At 41.8% G+C, this 26,323-nt stretch overlaps 1 protein-coding gene across 1 annotated transcript in view; it reads right to left on the bottom strand.

Moving 5' to 3' along the window:
• TPPP (tubulin polymerization promoting protein) overlaps window positions 1-25,311 on the bottom strand; it is a 63,940-nt gene extending 38,629 nt beyond the window's left edge. Inside the window, exons 1-2 of the mRNA XM_074146602.1 lie at window positions 25,237-25,311; window positions 8,785-9,099 (exon numbers count right to left, since the gene is read on the bottom strand). Of these exons, the coding sequence (XP_074002703.1) occupies window positions 8,785-9,095 (311 nt within the window). The 5' untranslated portion in view covers window positions 9,096-9,099; window positions 25,237-25,311. The remainder of the gene's footprint in view (window positions 1-8,784; window positions 9,100-25,236) is intronic.
• Window positions 25,312-26,323: the final 1,012 nt, after the last annotated feature.

Raw genomic sequence — 26,323 nt, 5'->3', positions numbered from 1 at the left:
TGTACCCGCTGCCTACACATTTACTCATGCCGCCCAGGATGTGGCTACCCTTCCTTGCTGCCACGACTCACTTGCGGCAAGGACTGCTGCTGACTCACGTTCAACTGGTTGTCCACCACGACCTCCAGAGCTGCTTCCTAGACTGTCAGCCAGCTATCCAGCCTATACCTCACCAATTTGGTGGCGATGCGACTGGGACCAAGGCCTTGCCATAATCAAGGTAATAGTACACCCCTTTGCCCACAGTGCTCGTCATTTCATCATAGAAAGCAACGAGGTCCACCAGCCATGGCTTGGCAAATCCATGCCGGCTTCTCCAAATCAACTTCTTGTCCTTTGTGTGCTGAGAAAGGGCTTCCAAGACCATTTGCTTCACAACCTCCACAGGGACTGAGGTTATGCTGACTGGCCTGTAGTTACCTGGATCCTCCTTCTTGCAGATGTGTGTGATGTTTGCCTCTTTCCAGTCACTGGGAACCTCCCCCAGCTGCCAGGGCCTTTTGAAGATGCTAGGGAGCAGCTTTGCAAGGACATTGCCTAGCTCCTTCAGCACCCTTGGATGCATCCTACCTGTCCCATGGACTCGTGTATGTCTAATCGGCTCAAGCGATTCTTAACTCTGTCTTCCTTTACTGTGGGTACTGCTTCACACCTACAAACTCTGTTAGCAGGCTAAGGGACCTGGGAACCCTGAGGGCAAGCCCTAGCAGTTGCAAAGTGAGGCCAAAAAAGGCACTGAGTATCTCTTCCTTTTCCATCTCCCTTGACACTAGGTCCCCTGCCACATCGATCAGTCAGCTCACACTTTTGCCACCAGTGTACTTACAGAAACATCTTGTGTCGTCCTTCACCTCCCTTGCTAGTCTCAAATCCAGCCAAACTTTGGCTTTCCTCGCTCTGTTCCTTCATGCAAGGGCTATATTCATCCCACAGCCTCTCTCTACTTCCTTTTCATGTTTGTGGTCAGTCAGAAGCTCCATGTTCATCCATGCTGGCCTGTTGCCATGCTTGCTCAACTTCCTACACATGGGAATGGACCATCTTTGCGTTCTGAGGACTCTGTCTGGAAGATCAACCAGATCTCCTGGGCCCCTCTGCCCTCCAGGGCAGTTTTTTGCAGGAAACTAAACAGGCCAAGATCTGCCCTTCTGAAGTCCAGGTTTGTAATTCTGTTGTTGTTCACCTTGCTCACTCCTCTCAGGATCTCAAACTTTACAGTCACCTGGTTGCTGCAGCCAAGGCTGCTTCATCCTTTACATCTTAATCATCTTTAACTTCAATCCATGGAAAACAAAAGACAAAGTCTACGTTGATGTTTAACAGCCTAGAAAATACTTGCTTGTTAATCAGTAAAATGAGGTACTTTTGTAGCTAACACAGATTTCACACAGCTGCTTTTATAAATGAAACACAGGGAATTTTAAATTATGGTGCAATATGATGAAATTATGCTGACTTAAAAAAAAACCCAACAAATCAAAACCAAAGAAAAAAACCCAAAATGGGTAAAAAAACCCTCTGAAAACCCACAAGACAAGATCTCCTATCAGACCCCTACTTCTGCTTCAAACCAGTAGAAGTCCTTGTAGTCCACAAGCAGTATATGCCACAAAGTGTAGCAAATACCAAGCAATTTGCTATACAGTACTGTGTATGATATCATGCAGCATTCCGTATCAGCTGGGAAATGAATCACCCACCACTGTATCTATAGGTTTTCATGTGATGTCTAATCACACGAAAAGGTGTTTTTAAAATCAGAATCAGCCTACATCATTAGGGGTACGGAACTTACCCATTTTACATGCACAAAACAAGCCTGCACAACAGCAAGTGAATCTAAATCCATCTTTCTCTCACAAGTGATCACTGTTTTGCTTTTGGAATTTATGCCTCTTGGCAGAAGGGGGAGAAGAGTTGCCTTGGTTTTTTAAATGAAAAGCTTTTCAAGGATAAAGGGCAAAAGGCAATATTACATTTGGCTTCTTGGATAAGAAAGGAAATTGGATCTTAATTTCAATTAAAATATAGTATAGATGACGTGGTAGAGAACACTTTCTGTTGTAATTTACCTACATTTCTACCTATAACTGCACTACTTCACAGTCTGCCCGGAAGGGTGAGATTTATTAGCACAGATTATGCTCTGCATACCATTCTATATCCACTTAAAACTTATTTCCTGATGCAGACATATTAAAGAACACAAGTTAACTGTTATGCCTACTTCATGCATAAAGTAGGATTACACAAATCAGATTCTATGTCACTATTAAAAGAACCTCTCCAGTAAGGAAGTAAAACACAACTTACAGCTACTATGTGCTTAATTATTTATATATAAAGACCACTTCATACCTATTTACATATTTTAAAAATTTAAGAGAGGCTTCAGTAAGATCTCTGTTAAATACAAATGGAGAGATATCTGGTTTTGAATGAGTGCAGGCATCAAAGTAATACTCCTTTCAAACACATGAGGCAAGCCAGATGTATCATAATTGTTCGATACAAAGAGAAGACAACAATTCCATTGTATTTGACAAATGGGGAAAAGCACATACTCATTCTTGCCAAGAGTTATCTTGCCAGCTGCTTTGAGCAAACATTATCTATTTTAACTCCTCCACAGTCTCGCAGCAATGGCGAACTACTGGAACTGCTGAATTAAGACCCAGCTGGTCTCAGGTACAAGCACTCCTGTAGAGACTTGATGGATCCAGGCTGTGGGAACTAGGCTAAAGAGCTGACTGTGCAAGATGTACTAAGGATAGAGTATGGGTGGGACTGCTCAAAGTAAGGGCACAATAAAGTGTGTTGTGAAGATTCTCCATGGGAACAAAACCTTCCTTTCTCGAAAAGATGGAGGAGAGTTTTCTGGCCTTTGGAACACGTGGCTTCCTCAGCAACAAGAAAACATGTCAAAGCAACATAAGAAACTATTAATGGAATGTGAGAGGACAATTATGCTTTCACTTGATCTTTTACCAAAAATATTTTAGAGGGAGGGGAGTAAGGTATATTTACAAAGCTTCTGTAGATTAGCTAGTCTTCAATAACAATCCAGTATAGAACCACAAAAATTTGTTTAAAATTTAACACATAGTAACATCAAAACAAACAAATGTTTCCATGGAGACAACTACCTAAATAAATGCTCACAATGGATCCAAGGAGTGACGTCACCCAGGCCTGCCTGCAACCATAGCAACATGCCAGTGTAAACAGAAATATTTTTATTTTTCTATCTAATAATGTCATAGAATTAGCAGTTTTATGGCAGTGCTTAAACCATATTCTTGCAGTGCTGAGTGGTAACACTTCTAAAATAAGAGCAGAGGTATTTATATCAGGGCTATTACTATTACCATATTAACTACATACAACAAGTGGAGTATGTGTATGGCATAGCTAACATATCAAATTTGCCACAGCAGTTGTTGACCCCAATAAACAAAGAAATTTAAGTTCCTAAGGCAACATGCCAGAATGTTGGTCAGATATCAGTAATATCTATTCTTCTTGGGTACTCTGCTTTCCTTAATACAAAACCCCTGAAGTTCTTAGACTGTTGTGTCTCACTGTCTTGCTGGATTAAGAAGAAGAATGCAGCCACATGTTGCTTTTCATACCAAATGCAGAACTTCTGTGCCCTTCTCCTGTGTCACCAATGAGCTTGCTTTCTCCAAGGCAACAGGATTCACTAAACCCATATTTGCACTCTGCAAGCACAATACAAGACACACAGCCTATAAACTTTTGCAACTCTGGAAGAATAACATAAAAGAAATAGTCAGTTAATGAGGAAAATTTCCAAGAAGGAAGACAATTGTTTCAGTTACTAAAAAGATAGCCATAGCATTTCCATTCTCATGAAAACCATCCATTTTCAAATGCTATTGCACGTCTGCAAGTTGTACATCTCTAAATTCAGTAGACCCAGACTGCATTATCACTCTTACTTTGTGAATATAAAAGAAAGATGGCTATATAAGGTTCAGATAGTATGTGAAAAATGAACACTTGGAATGATCTAATATTACTGAGATATTTATACTAAAAGCCTACATTTTAGCTGAAGCCTGACCTACAGGGAAATTGAAGTTATTACCATTACAAAAATGGTGAAATACTATGTTTGGTCACATTCCTATTTCACCACATTCTTGTGATGAGAATTTCACATACATTTTTGTGAACTTTCTGTGATCACATAAAATCACATAGAAAGTTTTCATAAATCACATTTTTCTCATAGAATATGATTGTTACTCATCCTTGTCTTCAAGTATGGCAATGAATATAGGGACCAGTTAAAAAAAAAAATCCTTCCTACAAAGTATTTTCAGACTTTTTTTAAAAGCAACTGTATGAACAGGTTTTTTAGATAAAGGGTTGCTTCATTTTTGCCATTTGAAGAGGCAAAGCTATCCTGATACCAATTAGCAAAAGAGATTTTTACGTTAACTTTAAGCTAGCTTTGAAATTAAAGTTTACCCTGCAACTATAGTGTTACTGTTGTATAAAGTCTAACAAACATATGAAGAAAAGAGTCCAATATCTCAAGTTTTGACTGTGAAACTGTGAAATACAGTAAGGAAAGCTTACTACATAATTGTATTCACAGTTATGTACATTTTTGTTGGTTTTTCTGCATTTTTAATAGATTTCATCCCATAAGATACTGTAAAACTGTAATTCATTCTTCAGTTTCTTTTGCTTTAGCAGGTGCAACATGCATGGAAGGATAATGACATCATATGAGATGCCTTTATTGTGTGTTTTTATAACGTAAAAAAAAAATTAAAAATTACTTTTCTACTTATTATAGAAACGGCAGTCTATCCACTGCAATCCAAATATTTGTCATAAATGTAGGTGGTTTTCCTCTGGATCTCTAGGGATGCAACTTATAAATATTCATACACATGGCTACTCTCACAAGTGGGATTTTGTCTTTTCATTTCAAGTAATTCCATTGCAAAATTCATTGCTGCTTCATTTCTTGTATTTTCTCAGCTGACAATAGAAAGTTTTTAAAATAGAAAAGCAAAAAAAAAAAAGGCATTAAAAGACATCTATTAAATCAATTTTTAACACACAACAACTTATGTTACAATCCACCAAATTGGAAGGATTTGTGAGACCCTTAAGAACCCACAAATTTAGTGTTAAACAAAAATACTTAGGTGGAGTGGGGGCAGAGGAGGGGGGAGATCACCCAATTTACATCTTTTCTTACCAAACAATGCAATTCTAGCAATTCTTCTTTCACGTCTATTACTGTGCCTTCTTTGCATTAGACCATTCCTTCTCCTTATCCTAAATTACATACAAATCTTGTGCTTACATGAAGGCCTTCAGTAGGCCTTTACTGCAAGACAAATAGATAAATTCCACTTCAGTCTGACCTGAAATCCTCATGCAGAAGGAAAACAGCTTTTTTGCACTTATTTTCTTATTTGTAACAAAGGTTTATCAGAATTGCCTCAACCTTTGAGCTGACATAAACTTAACCTTATTTGAACTGATCTCTGAAAGACAGACACATAGTCCCAGCTTCGAAGAAGCATCATGGACTATTCAAAACTTTCAAAAGTTTTATTCACCTAATTTGGCAGAGGTGGGGAGGGGGGGTGTTGAGTCTACAAAAATGTTCATTACTTCTCAGGACTGAACTGATAAAATCTCTCCTGCAGCAGAGGGAGTTACCAATCAGTGAATAAAACACTATCTTTCAGTAGCTCTTAGGTAAACATATCTGTTACTGATTTCCCTGTTACTTTACCCTAACTATCAGCAATGCATATATATCCTACCTATTTTCACATTATCTGCAACAGAACAATAAGTGAAGCCTGGGAGAGTTATCAAGATGACAAACATGGGCTTTATACACAGGCATAGTAATTCATAAATCCAAAGAACGATTCTACTAGATTAATTATTTTCTAGTGTTTGAACAACATCTGCCATTGTCATAAACTGTAAGTACAGCTGGCTAGAAAACAAACCCTGGTAAAGGCGGTGATTTCCCAGTAGTGGACCCAACGGAAAACCTGCTTGGAAGTTCTATCACAATGCTAGATGGCAACCGGGGATTGACAAAGATATCTTATGTTTGTTGTGTTCCCTGGCCAGGCTACAACTGCCAAGATCCACCATCCCCATCTCACTGAACCACTACTGCTGACCATAAGAATTCCAGGCCAAAGTCTATCTTGTGAGACACAGTCTGTTCAAAGAACCTTAAAACAACAGTCATGTACAGAACCTTCTGAAACCCATAAGCATAACTCTTATTGAGGCACAGAAGCAGTACCGTGCACTTTCTGGGGAGTTGGGAGATTCTTTTACACAGCGTTTAATGTTTTTCATTCAACGCAGATGAGGAAACGCTTGGGCTGTCAAAAACCCTAACGCTCTGCTGGGAAAAAGCTGATTGTAAAATGGAAATGAGCAAGAGTTTATTTTGCGAGTATGCCTGTTTGGATGCACTACCAAATCTATCATTATCCTTTAGCTTCGGATTAAATGTGAAAGCAAGGAAAAGTAGTTGTCTAAACATGCTCGAGGAACCCTGTATACTCAGCCTATGCACAAGCCTCCTAAATTACAGCATATATTACTAACACTTGAGTAACTACAGCCATTAAATCTGCCCTTGTTAAAACTTAAAGTACTATGTGAAATAAATGTGACCCAGACTAAAAAGAATTACTGACATATGCTCTCAAGAATAAAAATGTAAAAAACCCCTCATCCAACACTAAAGAAAATGTGAAGTATACCTACTGAAAACACACACATGAAAAAAAACGGACCTTCTTAATAAAGACAGCAAATCTCAGCTATTGCAAGTTTCTCTATCTGCCCTTTAAGCAATATTAATTTAAAAATAAAATAATTTTAGAAGAAGAATATATAAAATACATGTTACATGTACATATACAGGTGAGAAATAAGCAAGTAATCAATACACAATTAAGATAAAAAAGCTTTTGCATTTGATGCAGTTATCTTCTAAACTACTAAATGCTAGGGAGGGAAAAAGATGGCATTCTTCTTCCAAGAGAAATGACAACACTTCTCAGCAATCACAGGGGAAAGGTCTGAGAAACTGCTGATCAGGCACCTCCCACAGAGGCAGAGACAAGAGCCCGGAGCTGAGCAGAGACGGCTAAAGAGCCACAAGGGGATATGCTGACGTTACCCCCGAGCCTCAGGTCCCCGCCACCTCACACTCACTCCTGTGGAACATGACTGGATTCCTCCCAGCCCAGCAGGCACCAAAACTGATCCTTCTTTATATCTGCTAACGTTGCACAATGTTGTTTATGCCATATCGTGAGGTTGTCCTATCATTAACTTGCCCAGATACTGACATAAGAGAGTAGCGCTAAGATTTATTACTTCCTGTGATGACAGGTACAGAGAAATTTTTAAGTCAATGAAAGCCAAAGAAAATTTGAAAATAAATGCCAGCATTGTCTGTCATCGATCAAGAAAGAAACCAACAGCCCTACAGCCTAAATGCCCATTTCAAACAAGCTAGTTCACTGATAGTGCACCTAACTCTGGCAACACAACTTCCAAAAAATTCAAGTAGGGCCTAAAAAAGAAAGCGGACTAATACAAGACGGTTGGAGTGTGCACATACAGCGTTTTAAACTGCCTAGGTAAGATCCCTGAAGAGAAAAGAAACAAACAGAGAAAGAAAGAAGTAATGTTACTCTAACTGTGCATGTTAGACCGGACAACCTTTCAAGATCAAGGGTCTTTTCTTCTCTGCCTTTCTATGCTTTGATGCACCCTGAAGGGTCAGTGCTTGTAGTAAGTTTTCCCAACTTATCCTTGTAAGCAACTCAGTTTGCAGGTCCACCCCAGCATTACACCACAGTAGTCGAGAGTACAAGCCAAATAAATATTCCTACAAGCTGCAAGTACAATTAAGGGATCTTCGTTAAAGCATGTCCTTCAACACAATGAGGTGTGAGACAATTTAAACAGCTTTTTATTATCACAGTAGCAGAAGAGACAAGGCTATCACATCAGACACCAGGGGGAAGGTGAAAATAATCCAATTCTACACACCAAGTGGGAACAAAAAAATTATTTGGGGCTTCATACAGAATATGCTGGAACAGTTGAATGTCTTTCCTTGGATTTGATGAGTTTCTGGATCAAGCCTGCTTAGGTTTTCAATTTAGGGAGAAATTTCACTAAAGCTCCAATCTGTTCACAGGAGTAAACTGAGACTACTGAGATAATCCTAACCGATTAATGAAAGCCACGGATCTGCATCACAAATTCACCATCAGTTTGTCATGGCCCTACACTTTAAACTTGAGCAGGTGTTGTGCTGGACATCAGGTCTGTTGTTAGACCATTTCCCACCTTAACCTTCGTCCTCTGAGGCTGAGTTTTGGCAAGATGCACAACTACATGACGACTTCATTGTGATACGCTTCAGTAAACATTCGCATCATTTACTGAGGTCAAAAAAAAATAAGTTTCTTGGAACAGCCTGCGTTTGCCCTGATCACATCATACCTCTTTGTACAGCACAACACCTGTGGCACTGAAGTCAGTTTAAGATAGCAGGACAGAAGCTGAAAGCCGTATCTTCAGACAAAGCAACAGTTTCATAAAGGAAGAAGAAAGATCAATTGCGACAAAGACATACAGTGCCTCACAACATCTGTAAGCAACAGAAGATAGATTTAGATGGTATCTATAAAACACACAGGGGAGACAAGGAACTGATGGCAGAAAGGAACTTACTTGATTTTACTGAAGACAATGTCAACGTCTGTAACTGTCACGTTCTTCCCATCTATCACATGACAGTCCTTACATAGCTTTGACCAGTTCTTCCCATGCATTTCTTTTCCTGTGGCTCTTGTATCACCATGGATGGCAAATTTTCTAAAGGCCTCTTCCAGAGCACTCAATTCTCCTGCCATAGCCCCCTCGTGGGAGCTGTTTGAATCATAGGATAATCGTTTTGCTGCTCGGTCCTTTGCTGGATCTGAAGGAGACTTTGGAGGAGTCTTATTCACAGGTTTGGTTGACTTCACTTTATTGTCAGCCATTGTGCTACAAAGAAGAGGAGGGTAAACTCATTACATTAATTTGCACTAGTTAACTTTTTGTTAAGCTACAGGCTACAGTCCATGTCACAACATATGAAGAATAAATGGTCTTAAGTGGTCTATAAATTTAGCAAGAACTCAGTGATCTCCACCACCAAACAACAGTCCATACACAGAACTATGTAACTCTCTGCCCATCTAGAAAAAAATTACAGCACATTTAAAAAAAAAAAAAAAAAGGGCAGGGAAAGTACATTCCAAAATAGGGCACAAACCTAATTTCACCATCATTACATCAGCCAACAAGAGAACACTCATGGTTTGTTTCTTTTCTTTTTTTTTTTTTTAAATGGCAATTACCACAGTCACTCTACTGATTTGAATAAAAGTACACCCTTTACACTGTAGGCATTTCAACCTACTTTTATTTCTGAAGGAAAAATAAGCAGCCCTTTATTTTCTGGGCTATGGCTTTTACATTATTTTTTATTGAAAAATGAAATATTTTGGAAGTGCAGCAAAAATATTAAAGTTATAATTCTTATGTTACATAATGTAAGGGCTAACAAGTAAAGAAGCCTCAGAAATGCTTAGACGAAGTTTCTCTTGTTAACAAAACCATCCATTTCTCAACTTTATGCCCAAAGAACTGTAGCTGTGGAGTTCATTTGGAATGAATACATCCACAATGCAGGAGCACCGAGAAGGGAGGTCATTACTACAAAGAACAACTTTCAGGTTACCCTATGTTCATGGAGGGTAGATTTGCCTTTTTAAAGTGAGCAACAGAACATTATTTTCAGGTGTCTTCATAAAGAAGAAACCCCTGACATGCCAGAATCATGCCACAGAACTCTTTGCCTTCTGCCCATCCACTCTTGGCTTTGCAGAAGTAAAAATCCTGGGGATAGGTGCACCATGGGCCTGTCCCAACAGCCACATGCAGAGTGTTGTCCAGACTCACATCTCTGGTGCTGCTACAAATTTTAACCCATAAAGAGGTGCTTCAGGTATCAGAATTTTGGCAAATAGTGGATAAGGGCAAATACTTACCTCGACCATTCTTCTAAAGCCGCAGCTGTAGGTGGTACGTGACTAACACATGCAAAGATTGGTATGTATTTCCAGTTAAGGTTTTATTTTTGCTGCAGATATAAAGTTCTTTTGGCCTGTGTACTGTACTTCACTACAAACCCCCCAGCAGTGGAAACCATTCTAAAATTCTTCCTCTTCTGATATTGCTTAACCTCTGTCACTTGAACAACCAAAGCATACCCTTTCCTGCAGGCTGCAACAGAACTAACCATAACTACCTGCTACGCAGCAGTTACTGTTAAGCTTCACGATCAGAAACAACCTTTTAATAACGACTAGACTAAAAGACCTTTGTCTTTTACACTTGAGCAAATACAGCATGTCCAAAGCACTCCTGTCTATTTTTAAAACATTCAAGTAAATGCTTAAAAAACATTGCTGTGTCTTAAGCTTGGGGATCCTTCCATTTCGTTTACACAAGTTTTGGCCAACAAACCTAAATGCTAAATTAAAATTAATATGACGGGAATTACTAACTGTAGCCTGAGAGTTATACATGCACCTATGAAATAAAAAGAATTTTTATTGTTTTCATATAAGAATAAAGGGGGGGGGAAGAGTTTGAAAATTAAAAGTTTATTAAAAAGGCTAAAATGTAACCAATTCCCATTTGTATTTCCTTTTCCCCCTGCCTGCTCCCCAAAGAACAGCAATTTTACCTCAATAAACTTTTCTGAAAGTCTCATGACACTGAAACTCCAAACCAATAAGACCCACAGTAAATAGTAACTACTACAAATATTACAGATGCATATATTTTTACCAAAATAGCATCTAGATTATTTTAAATTGATTTATCAGGCTACACAAGTTCTTTTGCTACCAAAACAGTGGTGAGAGAACGTAAGAAGAAAACAAAAGCACTGCTGACACAATCTGTACAAAAGAGAATTACATTAAAAATCAGATCACGATTCTGTCTTGGAGGAAGTTTGACTTCCCCAAGTAGAAGTCTCTTTCAAGATTTCACCATTTCAAATCCACTGGAGCTGGAAAATAGAACCAGAAATTTTCCAAACTAACTGGTGACAGACAGACAGAATGCATCAGTAAGAAGCAAAGTCTGTATAGGACAGTAAAACCTGAAGTTACCTCCATAAGCAGTTACCTCTGTAACAGGACACAAGAAGACTGAGATCTGCTATAGGAAGGTATGTACAGCTCAGAGCATTTTGCAATTTTATCTTCTGCCAAATAAACCTCCCAAGAGATTTTCGGGGATAGCCCCCTCTTGCTCTTAGCAATTCTGTCAAGAAGCTATACTCGGTGTGAATATCCTCGAAAGACACAACGGTTGCACAGTTCACGAGCTATAAGCGAGAAAAACTCTGTGCCACTCTGTCTCATCTGAAGTTAGAAAAAAAAAAAAACCATACATGCCTGCATTTCTAAGTATCTCCTGATAAAATCTTTCTTTCGCCAGTGCCAGTGCCTTGCTTGCCAACTTTGCCTAATCCCATGCCACCCGTAACCATAACTCAACTTTGCACAGCACAGCAGAAATGTGTTTTAAAAAGCAACTAGTGATTTCAAATCATGAGCTGAAACCCACACTTGAAAGGGTTCTGATTTTCTGAATCGTGTGATTTTTAAAATTATCACTTTATTTTTCATTCGTACTTATACTGTCTTCAGTATGATAGCTATCATCTACTGAAAATATTTTTTTTACTTACTTTCAGTTGCTAATAAATTAAAAATTTATAAACTCAATACACGAAAAATGCCTAAAGGAACATATTTGGCCTCGAGAAAGAGAGTTCACTTTTAGACTTAGCTCTCTGACATCAATGAATTAACTTTGTATTGGGTTGTTTTGAGTTGTTGTGCATCAGGGAGGGAACAGGACACACTTTGTAGAAAAGGCTTCCATTTTGAATGTTGAAATCTGGTATGCAAAGCAGACTCGGTTCAAAGAAATCCTCACCATATAAAGCAGAAGGTCAAGGATAGATTAAAACTTGGGCTCTGCTGTGGTTGCCAAAAACTGTCATGCTTTTCTTGGTGAACCATAATTACAGTTTACTTGTTAAAATCCCACCTAATCACATGAAATTTACTAAAAAGAAGCTACCTGGTTTATGAAAATACTGACCTAGCCTCAACTTCAGATTTGGTTTCATAACACTACAGACAACACACTCCGCAGAGAAATATATTCATTAATATAGTATACTAGAAGGTAAAGAATTGCACAACACAGAATATGAAATCAGATTTTTAATGGGGTCAGCTCCTTTAACTTTTTTTAGTGATTAGAGGCGAGAAAGGAGATCATGCCATGCTGAAGAAAGGGACATAGAGAATAACCTGTTTGCCAAAAATTCAAGATTGAATAGTTTTCAGTCTTCCTCACTCATTTTGTCCCTGGACAAAGGCATCAGAAGGTGCTTGCTACCTTCTTCTAGAAGTAAAGACTAGCAGTAATTTGAAGAGGTGCCACAGAAGGGTGATAGGCAGAAGTAACAAAAGAAACTCTAAAATACCAATTCTAAAATTTGGTAAAACAAAAGTAAGCCACTGTTCAAAAGCATCAGCTGTGTAGATGCTGACTATAACAATCAGAGCTAAGCAAAGACATGCCTTTCATCACCATCCAAAAAGTCTAATAAGCACACGGTTCGATAATACTACGTTTCCAGAGCCAGCAGAGGGAACGAAGGAGGGACGACCACCAGTCACATCCTCTCAAAATACTGCTGGCTCCAACCAAGCAGGTCCACATCACCAAAAGCAACCATCTAAGACGTTAAGAAAGAGGTATAAGCAGATGCTAGAGTTCAGAAGGCTTTGTGAAAGAACGACTGTCTGCCAAAAAAAAAAAAACCAACAGAGTTCCAGAAATCCACAGAATATTTAGACAACTAGGTGTTGTGTTATGAACTGCTATAGTCTGTGTCATGTAATACTCCTTTAGTATCATGAAAGAACAGTTCTTGTCCCTTCTCTCACTCTACAATAGGTAAATAATACATCACATTATACAGACAGACATATCTATACAGACAGAGATTAAGCTAGGGATCAAACTGACTGAGGTCATGGCTAACTCATGCTAAAATAGACTGAAAACACAGATCTGTGTTCTTAGCACATGCCTAACCCATTAGAAAAAGTTTTCTCATGTCATCAAACTTCCTTTCAGCCAGAGACTACAATACATACTCATCTGCAGACAGACAGCTGGGAGAACTCCCCTAGATAAAGTCACATATCAGTCCGGATTCTCCCAAAAATGAGGGGACAAGCAGCTATTGTTCCTGTGAATGCCAGTTCCAATGCATGAATAGCAGGTACATATAAATAAGCCCAAAGCCTCAGTACTGGCCAACTGTCAGCTCTTCTCAAAGTTTTATATTAATTTACACTCTTTCACTTATCCACATCTGCTCCAGGTGTCAGCATACTGCAGGAATTCTGGTTTGGCTTTGATTTAGATTTGGGGAAATCGCTGTTAGAAGCAAACCATCTCTCGGCACAAACCAGGATGACCTGAAGGCTTACTAAAACACGGAGTATTTTTGCCAACAATTTCAGCAGCTTCTGCAACTCTACAGAATATGGGTGTATCCTACCTGGGAAGAATTCACTGCGGCACCCTCCCTGCCCGGTCCCTGAGAACTGACGTATGGCTAATCTGCTCAGGAAGGGCAGACAGGTTAGTGTTGGTAACAGAAGTTAGCATCGCTGCCATGTCACCGACAGGGAAACCAAAGCAGAGGGACGAAGAAACACGACTGTTCTGCTGCCAGAGTTGTGCTGGGTTGAGAGACACAGGACTAACTTTTCTTCTAATGCTGGGGAAAATTGCACTTTTAGAAGACTCTAGTGTCTGAATTTGTGAAAATATTTACTTTATAGCCAGCCAGGCTCTGTGGGATTCAAGGTTAGTGTTTTCGAGCCTTGCCAGGTGCAGGGACAAGGAGGAGCGAGGCCTGGGCATTTGACCCAGCCTGGCCAACAGGATTATTTCATACCATGAACATCACCTTCAATATAAATTAGAAAAGTTTGCTGCGTAGTGGGCTCTCTCCCTGATGGCGGTGGTGCAGACAACTCCTTGCCCTGGTGCCGGAGCCCTGAGGCCTTCCCTTCCTCCTGAAGCCATTGCGCTCCCAGTGTCCGACATTTGCTGTCCCTGCTGGGAGTGCACAGCTTCTGCTGAGAGAATGGGCTGAGTATAATTCCTGTATATCTTATATCAGTATCGGGATTAATACTGGTTCTTTAGTATTATTGTTAATTATTTAGTCTTAGTCTATTAAATCTATTTATATTTCAACCCTTGTGTTTCTTTGTGTTCCCCGATTCCCCTTTCCGGGTGGGGAGGGGTCATCGGGTGATAGAATAACTGTCTAACAACAATAGATTGTTATGGGTTCTCTCAAACCATAACAGGAGTTCAGAACATAACGAGGACCCTGGGACCCATACTCTACACTGCTTTAATTATTAGGCCACGTAGAGCTGGTACATGATTGTATGGAGTGCTCTGAAGTGCTATGAAGATCTCTGACTCTATGGAGGAAATATAAATATAGTCTCACTAGCTGCAAATGTATTAACCCAGTTTATGATCTCCACACCAAAAAAATGCTTTAAAAAAAAAAAAAATCAACAGGAAACTACCGAAAGTGTGAATGCCTAGCTTTTTGGGCTACACCATACACTTTCTCATCTATTTTGTCTAGCTTGCCCCTAGCATGCTAGGAATATTCTGTCCCAACATAAATTGAATTGCTTTCATTTGCAGCAAGTATCACAAAAACAGTTTTTAATGGAAGTCTTCTTGCAGCGTTAACTGCCATGGAAGTGAATAAGAGTGTATTTGTCTAAGACAGCACAAAAGATTACTACAGTAGATACTTATTACCGCCTCAGATGCCATCCAGTTAATAGAAAGGGCAGCTTATTGTAAAACCGTTTGTTCTTTAGAATATTTACCAACCAAGAACTGGCTAAAATGAGGTCAAAAATCCTGTGAACTAGGAAAACTTTCAGTTCAAACTTTTTAATGGTAGAAAGCATTCAAGCATCAAGCAGACCTCTGTTCAGGAGACTGCTGAGATTGATGAATTTGGAGAAAAGATTCAATAGCACAATGGCACAGTTGCCATGCAATAATGGCATCTAGCATCTACTCTTTCCTGTAATGCTCGCCTTTGCATATGCCAACCTATTTCTCACATGTAACGCCTAGAATCATATAATGGTTAGAGTTGGAAGGGACCTTCAAAATCATCAAGTTCTAACCCCCACTAGACCACGTTGCTCAAAACCCCATCCAGCCTGGTCTTGAACACCTCCAGGGATAGACCATCCACAACTTCTCTGGGCAACCTGTTCCAGTGTCTCACCACCCTCACAGGAAAGAATTTCTTCCTAGTATCTAATCTAAATCTCCCCTCTTTCAATTTAAAACCATTACCCCTTGTCCTGCAGCTCCACTCCCTGATAACGAGTCCCTCCCCCTCTCTCCTGTAGGCTCCCTTCAGGTACTAGAAGGCCATATAAAGTCTCCCTGGAGCCTTCTCTTCTCCAGGATGAACAAACCCAACTGTCTCAGCCTGTCCTCATAGGAGAGGTGCTCCAGGCCCCTGATCATTTCCATGGCCCTTTGCTGGACCCATTCCAACAGGTCCATGTCCTTCCTAGTTGCATTGCAACTTGCAACGTAACTCCACAAGACCCCAAAGTTAGGTTTACACTGAGCACCAGGGTCATCATCTAGCTAAAGTGCAACGTCTGCTGTGCAAATTCCTCACCTTGAACCCAAAGACGGTAACTCAGATAAAACAGCCCTAAAATGGAATCTCTGCTCAAGTTTTCAGTCTTAGCCCTGATCCGTCCTTAAGTTCTTAACCCCTTCTACTATATGCTCCTGGCAATTATGCAACAAAAATCTACAAATTCTGTCCTTGACTTAGTTCTGTTCTGCAGTTCATTTTGCTGCTGTTTTTACGCAAAGTCCAAGGTTCTGCTTTACAGTCACACCATAGAGTTTTGGCCACAAGGTAGAGTGGAGATGGTACCCTAACGGTACTCTAAATATCCACCAAGATAGAAGTCAATTCCCCAGACAGTATTTCTGTGACCTCTTTGCCCCCCAGCAATTCTCTTGCGTGTTTTGTCTTCATGGTTTAAGTGAGAAGGGCAAGTAGGTAATCCGCAGCACAAACCCTAGACTTAGTAGAAAAGTATCTTTGCTTATATCTGCAAAATGTTACCAGCAGGTTAAAAAAAAAATAAATAAAAAAAAAATAATCTTACAAGCACTCTATTCCATTTTTGCTAGTACTTAAGCTAAGTATACTGGCTTTCCAACACTTTTGCTCTTTGTAACAGGTATTCAGATCAAAAAATTCCCTAGCTCATGTGCAGATTTGATCCAGCTAATCTTCCTTGCATTCTCACGTTCCAAAGGGTAAAAAATACAACAGATTCATCTCAAAAGCATCTATACATCTATTTAGTTGGCCAAGAAAAATAGGATGCTGTATTCAGTCAGATAGCATCTCTCATGCATGTGATCACATTAGACATTTGAATGAATGCTCAAGAAAACAGTAGCTAGGAATCTACTGATTTTATTGAAAACTAAAAATAGAGCAGGGGGAAAGGAGAGAGATGGTAGACCCCTTGCAATGCAGTTAACACAGCCAGCAAGCTAAGTCTGGTATTGCATAAGGATTTGAAGAACTATGCATTCTTAACATTAACAATTTTACTTCTGTTTCAACCTCAGAATAAGCTTCCTATTTCTGCACCATTCTCTTATAAACGCTTCAGCCTCAACCTCTCCACACCTACATTCTCGACTCCTCAGCCTAGTCAAACTACCAGCCTTCCTAAAAGTATTTTTCAGATGGTCTTAAACCTGAAAGGTAGAAAACAGGCATACTGCAAAGAATTCTGCCCACAGGCACATACCCCAGTAGTTTTATGTTAATTGTAACCTGGTTTCATCTTCCATTCTCCTGCTAATCCTTCCTGCACATCAAGCATTAGTAAGCATGCAAGTGTTTAATATGTAATTTTTATCAGACTCTGTTTCTGCACTGTTGGTAAAATGTATCCACTGTACCACAAATAGTTGCCATCCAAAAATTCTTAAGATCTTCCAGCCAGCCCAAGCAAAAAAAAAGAAAGCAACTTTTCAATGAGCATGAGGTGCCATTTTTATGAGTGAATTGGATTAATTATCAAACTGTGCAAGGCATTTGAATTTGTCTGACTGCATCTGTTTTATTTTAGGACTTGATCTATCTTCCTCATGTTTTAAAAATGTTACAGAATTGCAGTTAGAGGGAATACTCATTTATTTTCTGTCTGTAATTATTTATGCCAAATAAAAATAGCAGAGACAAAGTACAGCAGATGGACTCTTTTTCCCCACATTTTTGCATAAACATTCAAGCTGAGGGAAGGGATAAACAGCTGGAGAAATGCAACATCCTCTAATAAAATGCAATGTTTTAGACAATGCTCTTAAAGCTTTCCTTAAGTTTCCTTCACAGCTACCAGTAGGAATCAGAGTTAAGGCATTTCTCTTCTGAGTTCTGCTCTGGGCATATCTCTCCACACGTGATGCCCAAGTGAATGAGAGCCATCCCTTTTCCCTAGCACGTTACAGAACCATAGAATTGTCTAGGTTGGAAGGGACCTTTAAGATCATCTAGTCCAACCATCAACCTAACTCTGATAAAAAACCATCGCTAAACCATGTCTCTGAGCTCTATGTCAACCCGTCTTTTAAATACCCCCAGGGATGGTGCCTCAACCACTTCCCTGGGCAGCCCGTTCCAAGGCTTAATAACCCTTCCAGTGTAAGAATTTTTCCTAATATCCAATCTGAACCTCCCCTGATGCAACCTGAGGCCATTTCTTCTTGTCATATTGCTTGTGACTTGGGAGAAGAGACCGACCCCTGCCTCTCTACACCCTCCTTTCAGGGAGTTGTAGAGAGCAAGAAGGTCTCCCCTCAGCCTCCTTTTCTCTAGGCTGAACAACCCCAGCTACCTCAGCCTCTCCTCATGAGACTTGTTCTCCAGACCCCTCATCAGCTTCATTGCCCTTCTCTGGACCCGCTCCAGTCTCTCAATGTCTTTTTTGTGGGAAGGGGCCCAAAACTGGATAGAAAGAAGGAGGAAAAAGAGCAGAGAATACTGCAGACCAAGCAAAGCTAACTAACTCTAGCTACATTTAAACCCACCTTTACTTAAAGAAAACTAAGTCCTTTCATAGGCTTTATAAGAAACTGCACGGCTGAACCTCAAGTTCTCTTAAAAATATACATCTGTCTAGCACTGTGGACAAGGGCAAGGCTGGCTGGGTCATGCAGCTGCAGTAAGATCTTCAGTAGGACACACACAGAGTAACAAAAAAGTTGTTCACCGTCCTTCCTTAGCAAAACAGTATTTCAGACTGGGATATGCCATTAAAGGAGCAACCTTAGGAAACACAATATCAAGCATAGAGATCATTTTGACTGCTGGAAAAATGGCTGTTACTATTCTAAAAACTATCACTATCCACCTACATAGTTACTGCTACAATATCACTTGTATACAAAACTAAGTTTCGTTCTTCATAACTTATATTTCTGCACTCCAAAGAGCCACTTCATAAAATATCACGTCTTTATATATGCATCAATGAAACACCCATACACAGACCTCTATCAGTGATAGTTCTATTAGAACGTTTTTCTTTTAAAAGACACATGTTCACCTGACAACACTTAAAACTACACAAAAATTCTTTATCTAACTAAATAACTCTTCACTAGCTCTACAATATACTTTAATACCACTGTTTAACTTACACAAGGTTTCAACTATGAAGGTAAAAGCATGAATACAGGCATCCACCATTCATTTATATACTGGTGAATTCTTATCATGCATTTTTTTTTCCATTATGTGACTATTCCATTAGAGGATTCCATGTACTAAGTATTCTTCCCGGGCTCTGCTGGGCTGCTATCTATCGTGGGTAGATGAAGAAAATATCTGGACACAACCATTCTGCAATTGCACACACAAGCCGGTGTCTAGAACAGCCTTCACAGAAGGAAGTGAATACAACACTTTTGAAGAGGAAGAAAAAAGATATTCACACTGATTAAAGCACAACAAATGAGGAGCCCCAACTGTTCAGATGAGGTACTTTTTCATGGCATATCAAAAAAAGACTTGGGAATCAAAGATTCCAAAAGACGGGAAGACAATAGCTGTTCTCCACAATAGTTAGTCATACAACTAATTTAAAGCTCCAAAGAACATGCTGGGCCTATCATCACCTTAGAATTAGTTGAGTACAGATTCCCCAACTTGTAACATTACCACTATAGAGAGAGTGCTTAGCTTCATTTCTTCATACGCTATACATGGTCCCCTCCCACCATCCCTGTCCAGAGCAGACTACTAATTTGAACTTCCATAGAACCCGTTCAAAATACTTCTGCAGAAGCCATGAGTAATCAAGATCCACTCCATGAAGAAGATCAGAGATTGTACAGCAAGGAGATCACTTCAAACACCAGTAAGACAGGGGGCTTTGTGTACCACCTATAGTTAAAAATATCGAGGGAACCAAGTTGATGCTATAGATAGGGGTAGAATTAGATCAAAGAAAAACCGAGCTAACAGAGACTTACAGGCTTTGAAAGCACCGTAAGATTTAATAGTCACAAAGCATCACCTCTGAAAGAAGACCTGGAGATTGTATTAGAGCTACAAAATCATGAGACAAGATGATTTACCATGAGAGACTTAAAGAACTGTACCAATGTAATTTGTCAGGTGATTGAAATCACTTCAGTGAGGTACCCAAGTACCTTTGTAGAGAAACTGCATCACATACTAAATGGCTCTTTACTGTCAAAGGTATAAAAAAAACTCATCAACAGATAAAAATTCAGGCTACGTCAATGGAAATTAGAAATAGGACTTCTTTAGGGAGAGACATTCAGCCATTGAAAATATTAAAGGTAAGCTACAAGAATAGCAGCACATCCTGACATCTGCACATCATACTCCATTTAATACAGAAAATACACGTAGTATCTCCGACAGACTTTTATCAAATGTACATTATTGGTCTCAGATAACTAACTGAAAATAACTAATGCATGAGTCAGATTAGATCGTCTAAAGATTGCTTATGTTCTTAAAGTCTGCTGCTTCAGTTGTGTCTGAATACAAAAAAATAAACTAACTTTTAAGTACAGATTTTTTTCAACTACCTACAGCCCAGTACAAAATAGGAGGGGAATACTCACCTTACTAAATCAGTAAGTTATTTCACATCTATAAGCTCCTGCAAGAAGAACTGTTTGAGTACTGATCCTTCTGACAGTGAAATCAGATGAGACAGGCAGACGCAATTTTCTTTTAATTTAAAAATAAGCAGAGTTATTAGCAACTAAAGAATGCTTTTGTGAGCAAGGCCTCTTAGCATTTGAATTTCCATCGCAAGAATTTGCTTAGTACTGATCCAACAGACCACCATTCCTCAACTGTGCATTTAAGAACTTGTTTGAACTAAGACTGCATCCCCCAGAGATTCAAGCAAAAACTGTTATGTCCTTTATTATTATTATTATTATTTTAAGTTTCTCTGTCCTTATTTTGCCAAAGGCTCCAGTATTCGAACACTGACACACAAGTATATTCTTAAGATTAGCCAAACTGGGCAGGAATTAACTTCAAAAGATGACTGAAGACAGTTGCACTGCAGATTCATTTTTGTCTTCTCATCTTCCACACAACTCTCTGAAGCTTTGGTCTGTATACTCTTGGTTTTCTATCCAGGACAAGGTACTCAGGACACTATGAGGCAAGGGAAAGATGAGGAGGAAAAGAAAAAGAAGAGGGAACCTTGAGACAACAGGCAAGAGTAAGAAAGAACCTAGGTTTCTCCACATATACCTTAGAGTCCTAACACAGTTATGATTCCCTCTTAGCAGGAGCAAACTGAACTGCCCACCCACTACACTTCATAACTAACCACAGATAAAAACTTCCCATCTGTTTTGATGCACATAACACTGTGAGGCAAGAAAAATGACCAGCACAAAATCAGTCTGTTCTGCTCCATATAACCACCAAGTCAGGAGAAGTGCCCTGAAACCTGAACAGGCTGTAAGTACTTGTCCTGTACCACATGCACAGGCCCTGTGTACTCAAAGACCGTATTTATTATCAGGGAATTTTACCAATAACATCCTCTCAACATACAGTTCAAAGTATTCAACAAGGGCAAAGTATAGGGTCCTGCACCTGGGAAGGAATAATCCCACGCACCAGTACAGGTCAGGGGCTGACCTTCTGGAGAGCAGCTCTGCAGAGAGAGACCTCGGAGTCCTGGTGGGCAACAAGTTGACCATGAGCCAGCAATGTGCCCTTGTGGCCAAGAAGGCAAATAGTCCCCTGAGGTGCAATAAAAAGAATGTGGCCAGCAGGTCAAGGGAGGCTCTGCCCTGGTGACTCCATCTGGAGTCCAGTTCCAGGCCCCCCAGTTCAAGAAAGACAGGGAACTATTAGAAAGAGTCCAGCAGAGGGCTAAGAAGGTGATCAAGGGAATGGAGCACCTCTCTTATGAGGAAAGGCTGAGAGACATGGGTCTGTTCAGCCTGGAGAAAACTGAGAGGGGATCTCATCAATGCTTATAAATATCTACAGGGCAGGTGTCAAGAGGATGGGGCCGGACTCTTTTCAGTGGTGCCCAGTGACAGGACAAGGGGCAATGGACACAAGCTGGAACACAGGAAGTTCAGTCTGAAGATAAGGAAAAACTGCTTTACTCTGAGGGTGCCAGAGCCCTGGAACAGGCTGCCCAGAGAGGTGGTGGAGTCTCCTTCTCTGGAGACATTCAAAACCCCCCTGGACACCTTCCTGTCCAGCCTGCTCTGGGTGACCCTGCTTTGGCAGGGGGCTTGGACCAGATGGTCTCCAAAGGTCCATTCCAATCCCTACAGTTCTCTGATTCTGTGAAAATTAAGTAGCCTGAAGATAAAATGTTTCATATTGGATTGATGTAGATTATTCTTTATTATTTTATTTCAACTTTCAGCATTTAGTCAAGTTAAATACACTTTAAAATCCCCCCAAATCAAGCCATTGTACACGTGTCCCAAGAATGCCCTTCGATACCAGAACTTCCCTCACAGAAGTGTGTGAGTCTCACATTAAGGTCTACAATTCCCTTTGCTCTAACAGATGAGAAAGAGAAAACACGCAGCTGGATAATGCACACACATGTGCCAATGTATCCTCCTTAACAACTCCTTCTTAACAACACCTGCATTCCCTTTTTTGTACCACTCGGTGTCTCGTTCTGTATTTTGGATCATAATATTTTGTTCCATGGTCATACTGCACCTACCACGTTAGTCCAGGTCCCTGATCACAGCTGCCAGACGCTATGGCAATACAAACAGTAAGCAAAATATTTCTTTTCAACTAACTGGCAGAGGCACCTAAAAGCACTTATGCCCGTAGTAGTCATGCCAGTATGGCAGAGAAACACCAGGGATGAAAATTATATACCTCCATTTAATTTCAGTTACACACAGCACAAAAATGGTTTTCAGAGGGAGAAAAACACCTCCGTTTGTTGCTTGCTGAAAAGAGATCATTCAATTTATGCAAAGGCAACAAGCAGTACGTGCGCACAGATAAAAAGGACAAGAATGTGAATACAGTCACATTCTCACACTTGAGACTTACATAATCAAAGCATGCAAAGCAAGAAAAATATCTGATATTATTTTAATTTGCATCTTAGCTTATCATCTGAGAGCAAGTTATCAAGTTTAAACACTGTATGATTTAGACTCTAAAGCATTCTGGATATAGTAAGTACAATTAATTGCCTCTACCTAGAATCAGAATACGCTAATCTTAACATAAATTAACATAACTGCCTGCCTCCCTCCCTCTTTCCTCCTTAAAAGAGCTGTCTTTTTTTTTGTTTTCTTTTTTCAAATTAAGCGCAAGGAAACTCAAGAAGTAAAAATAACTTCTATCATATAGCTGCCTACAGAAGGTAACTGGAATGAATGTATCTCCTATAAAAATTAAATAAAAATACATTCTTTTTCACCACAGTCAATCCACAGAAACAACTTCTTGCTGGATGTGTATTTCCATTTATAAAGACCTTTTCTTACATTTACAAGGGTCAAGTGCAAGCACCGCAGGAGATTCCTATGTGAACTTTATCTGCAATTTGATCCTTGCATGGCATGCTGTCTAAGCATTACACTGTACCAGGATTTAATACTGGACATACACTTCAGCAGTTACAAATGATGGACTATTTAAAGGCATATGACTGTGACCCAGAGAGGTACAAAAGCATCCAAAATAGCATTTTATTTCAGTTTTGGGAGGGGTGAGTCGGTGTCAGGATAGGGCCCGTAAAAAACATACTTTGAAAAAGACGTGGCTCATCACTAGGGTTAAAAAAATGGCCATCGACATTTTAGAAATAGGTTGCATACATTCAATAAACAGCCATTCTAATTTAAGCCTGAGACTATGAAAGTGTATAGGTATCTCTCCATTTTTGCCCCAAATTTTCACAGCACTAGAGGAGAAAACAACCCCAAACCTGTTTCATTATCATGCTAACGCTTGCCAGCCTTCTAGAGCATGCTATTTAATGATACTAGTTGAGAAAGCTGCGTGAAGGCTCAGCGAAAACAGCCTCACATCATGTGTTTCATTTCAGGCTGGGGCTTGGGTTTGCCCCTCCTTTTCAAATAAACATAAGCAGTTACGCAATCCTCCCTAAAATCTCAAAGAATTCCGCCCCCCCCACCCCCAAAACCTGCTCATGTAGACCCTTCAAAACACAAATGGGGAAATGGCTTGTCAGCAGCATCTGCTGCGGGATACAAAGCTGTCAACGTTTAGGGCATACACTTTTCACCTGGCTATTCGGCATCTCGTAGCACCTTCCCCGTGGAAGAATTTCACCCGGGTACAAGAGCTTTTACCCAGGATCGAAGAAACGCTTGCGACCGCTGCTGATTTGGGGCTGGGGTGGAGAGGAGGAAGGGAGGGTGTTGTGTGCGTGTTTCTTTGCTTTCCAACCAGCTAGCCGGGTCGCAGATTAATTCACAGGATTTCGCCTCGTCCTGTTTTCCACCCTGGAATACTGTACTTGGCTTTATACCTGCGGGTGTTACACTGCGGTCCCTGAACAGTCGTCCTCCGTCCCCCCCCGCACCTGATGCTGGTTGTCATGGAGGACGCCATATAGGAGCGGTTCTCCCAGACGAAGCCTCTTCATTTGAAAATAATAATACTACTAAAAAAAAAAGGCAAATCGTCTTTACCCATCAATCGCCATACAAGCGGGCCACTAAAAACACCGAGCAGCAGCTGAGGCTTCGCTGTCGCCTCCAGATAACGCCTGGTGTGTGCGCAAGGTGGATCTCTTCCCCCCTCCCAGCTCCTCCGGGAGACGCCCGCAGGCAGAGCCGGGCTCGCCAGCATCGCCCACCCGGTGCCGCCGGGAGCCGGGAAACGGCCCCCCCCCCCCCCCCCCCCCGGCCCTCCCGCCCCTCACAGGTTGCGGCCGCGCATCCCCTCCCCCGATAGCGGCGGGAGAGGCGGCCCCCATCCCCAGGGGGGAGCAGCGCTGCACCCAGCCCCGCTCCCCGCCGGCTCCCCTCCCCCGGGGCTCTGCCGGGAGAGCCAGGGGTTAATCCTGCGGAGAAAAGCGCGGCCGCCGCCGCCTCGCCCGCAGCCCCCCGCCGCCGTTACATAACGGCAAGGCGGGGGGGGGGGGGGGGGGGGGGCAAGGTAAGGGGGAGGGCGGCCGGTGGCACCGCCGCAACGGGGGGCCTCCAGCTCCGCCGCCGCGCCCGCCCCCCTCCCCTCATTAACCGGGCAGAAATTAGGCTGCCAGCGCGCTAAAGAGAGCGGGGTGATGGTGGTGTAGGGAGGAGAAGGCAAGAAACAGCCCGCCATCGCCCACCCCCAAAGCAGAGGGGCTCGCTCTCGCCCGCCCCCGCACAGAGGCGCCAACTCACCGCCGGCTCTCCAGGGGCGGCAGGTCCCGCCGGCCCAACCTGACACTCGCCCGGGCTCCGGCGCTATCGGCAGCCCGTCTCAAGCCGGCGCGGCGGCTCCGGCAGGCACCGCCCTCCCTGCCCGGGCATTGGCGAGCGCCCGGCGCCGCCTGCCCGCCCCTCCGCCGCTCGCCCCCATAGGCCGGGCGGGCTGTCCGGCGGGCGGCCGCTCCCACCCCCCCCCCCCCCGCCCTGTGGAGCCTGAGGTAATGAATTACCGCGGGGGCAGCCGCTGCCTTCCCTGCCTTAAATGGCTGGTTGCGGCCGGCGGCGCCGCTGCCCGCGCCTCCCTGCTCGCTGCCCGGTAGCAGGTGGGCAGGGGCAGGTGGAGGGGCGGCCGGGAGGCGGCCGCTCCCTGCCCGCTCCCCTCACCGGGGGCCAGTGACCCCCCGCCCCGGCTGGAGCTGGCGTCGAGGCCGGGTCCAGCAGCTTCCGCCATGTCCAACATCCTATTCCCTCTTCCCGAGGGAGAAGCGGTGGCCCAGAGGGCACCACAATCCCTCTGCGTTCTGCCGGGCTGTGGCAGGTTTGGGTCCGGCTTGCTGCTGGGCTGCGTTTTAAGCTGTGGGTGTTGACGGAAAGTAAATAAAAATCACGTAAAAGGCAGGGCTGTGCGGTGCGTTCCACCACAGGCGTTCCGTAAAAGCTGGCCTTCCCTCAGCTCGCCTAGGAGCAGGCCTGGGGTTGGCACGGCAGAGAGGGGCAGCCACTAACCCGGTCTGGAGCGACCCCAGCCAAAGTCTTAGAGCACCGAGACAGTTCAGAAATCTAATGGTTTTAACCGTTTGTGTATCCTCATTTATTAATTTATAACCAGTCTCCAATGACCCGGCGGAGATTGCTGGACCGTAACTTGATGGCTGCTGTGCTGGAATCAAGTTAAAACAATCTACCTGCAGAGGTCAGGGAGGAAAGCAAAAGGATCCAGTTAATGTGCAGTGGAGCCTCGATTTTTCAAATGCAGGATAGATACACACTATCACCACCCTCATCATAAAAAATTTCTTCTGTATATCTAGTCTAAATCTACCCTCTTTTCGTTTAAAAC

This window comes from Numenius arquata, chromosome 4 (genome assembly GCF_964106895.1).
Source record: "Numenius arquata chromosome 4, bNumArq3.hap1.1, whole genome shotgun sequence".
Taxonomy (NCBI): domain Eukaryota; kingdom Metazoa; phylum Chordata; class Aves; order Charadriiformes; family Scolopacidae; genus Numenius; species Numenius arquata.
The sequence above is the reverse complement of the archived record's forward strand: the minus strand, read 5'-3'. Positions and strand labels throughout refer to the sequence as shown.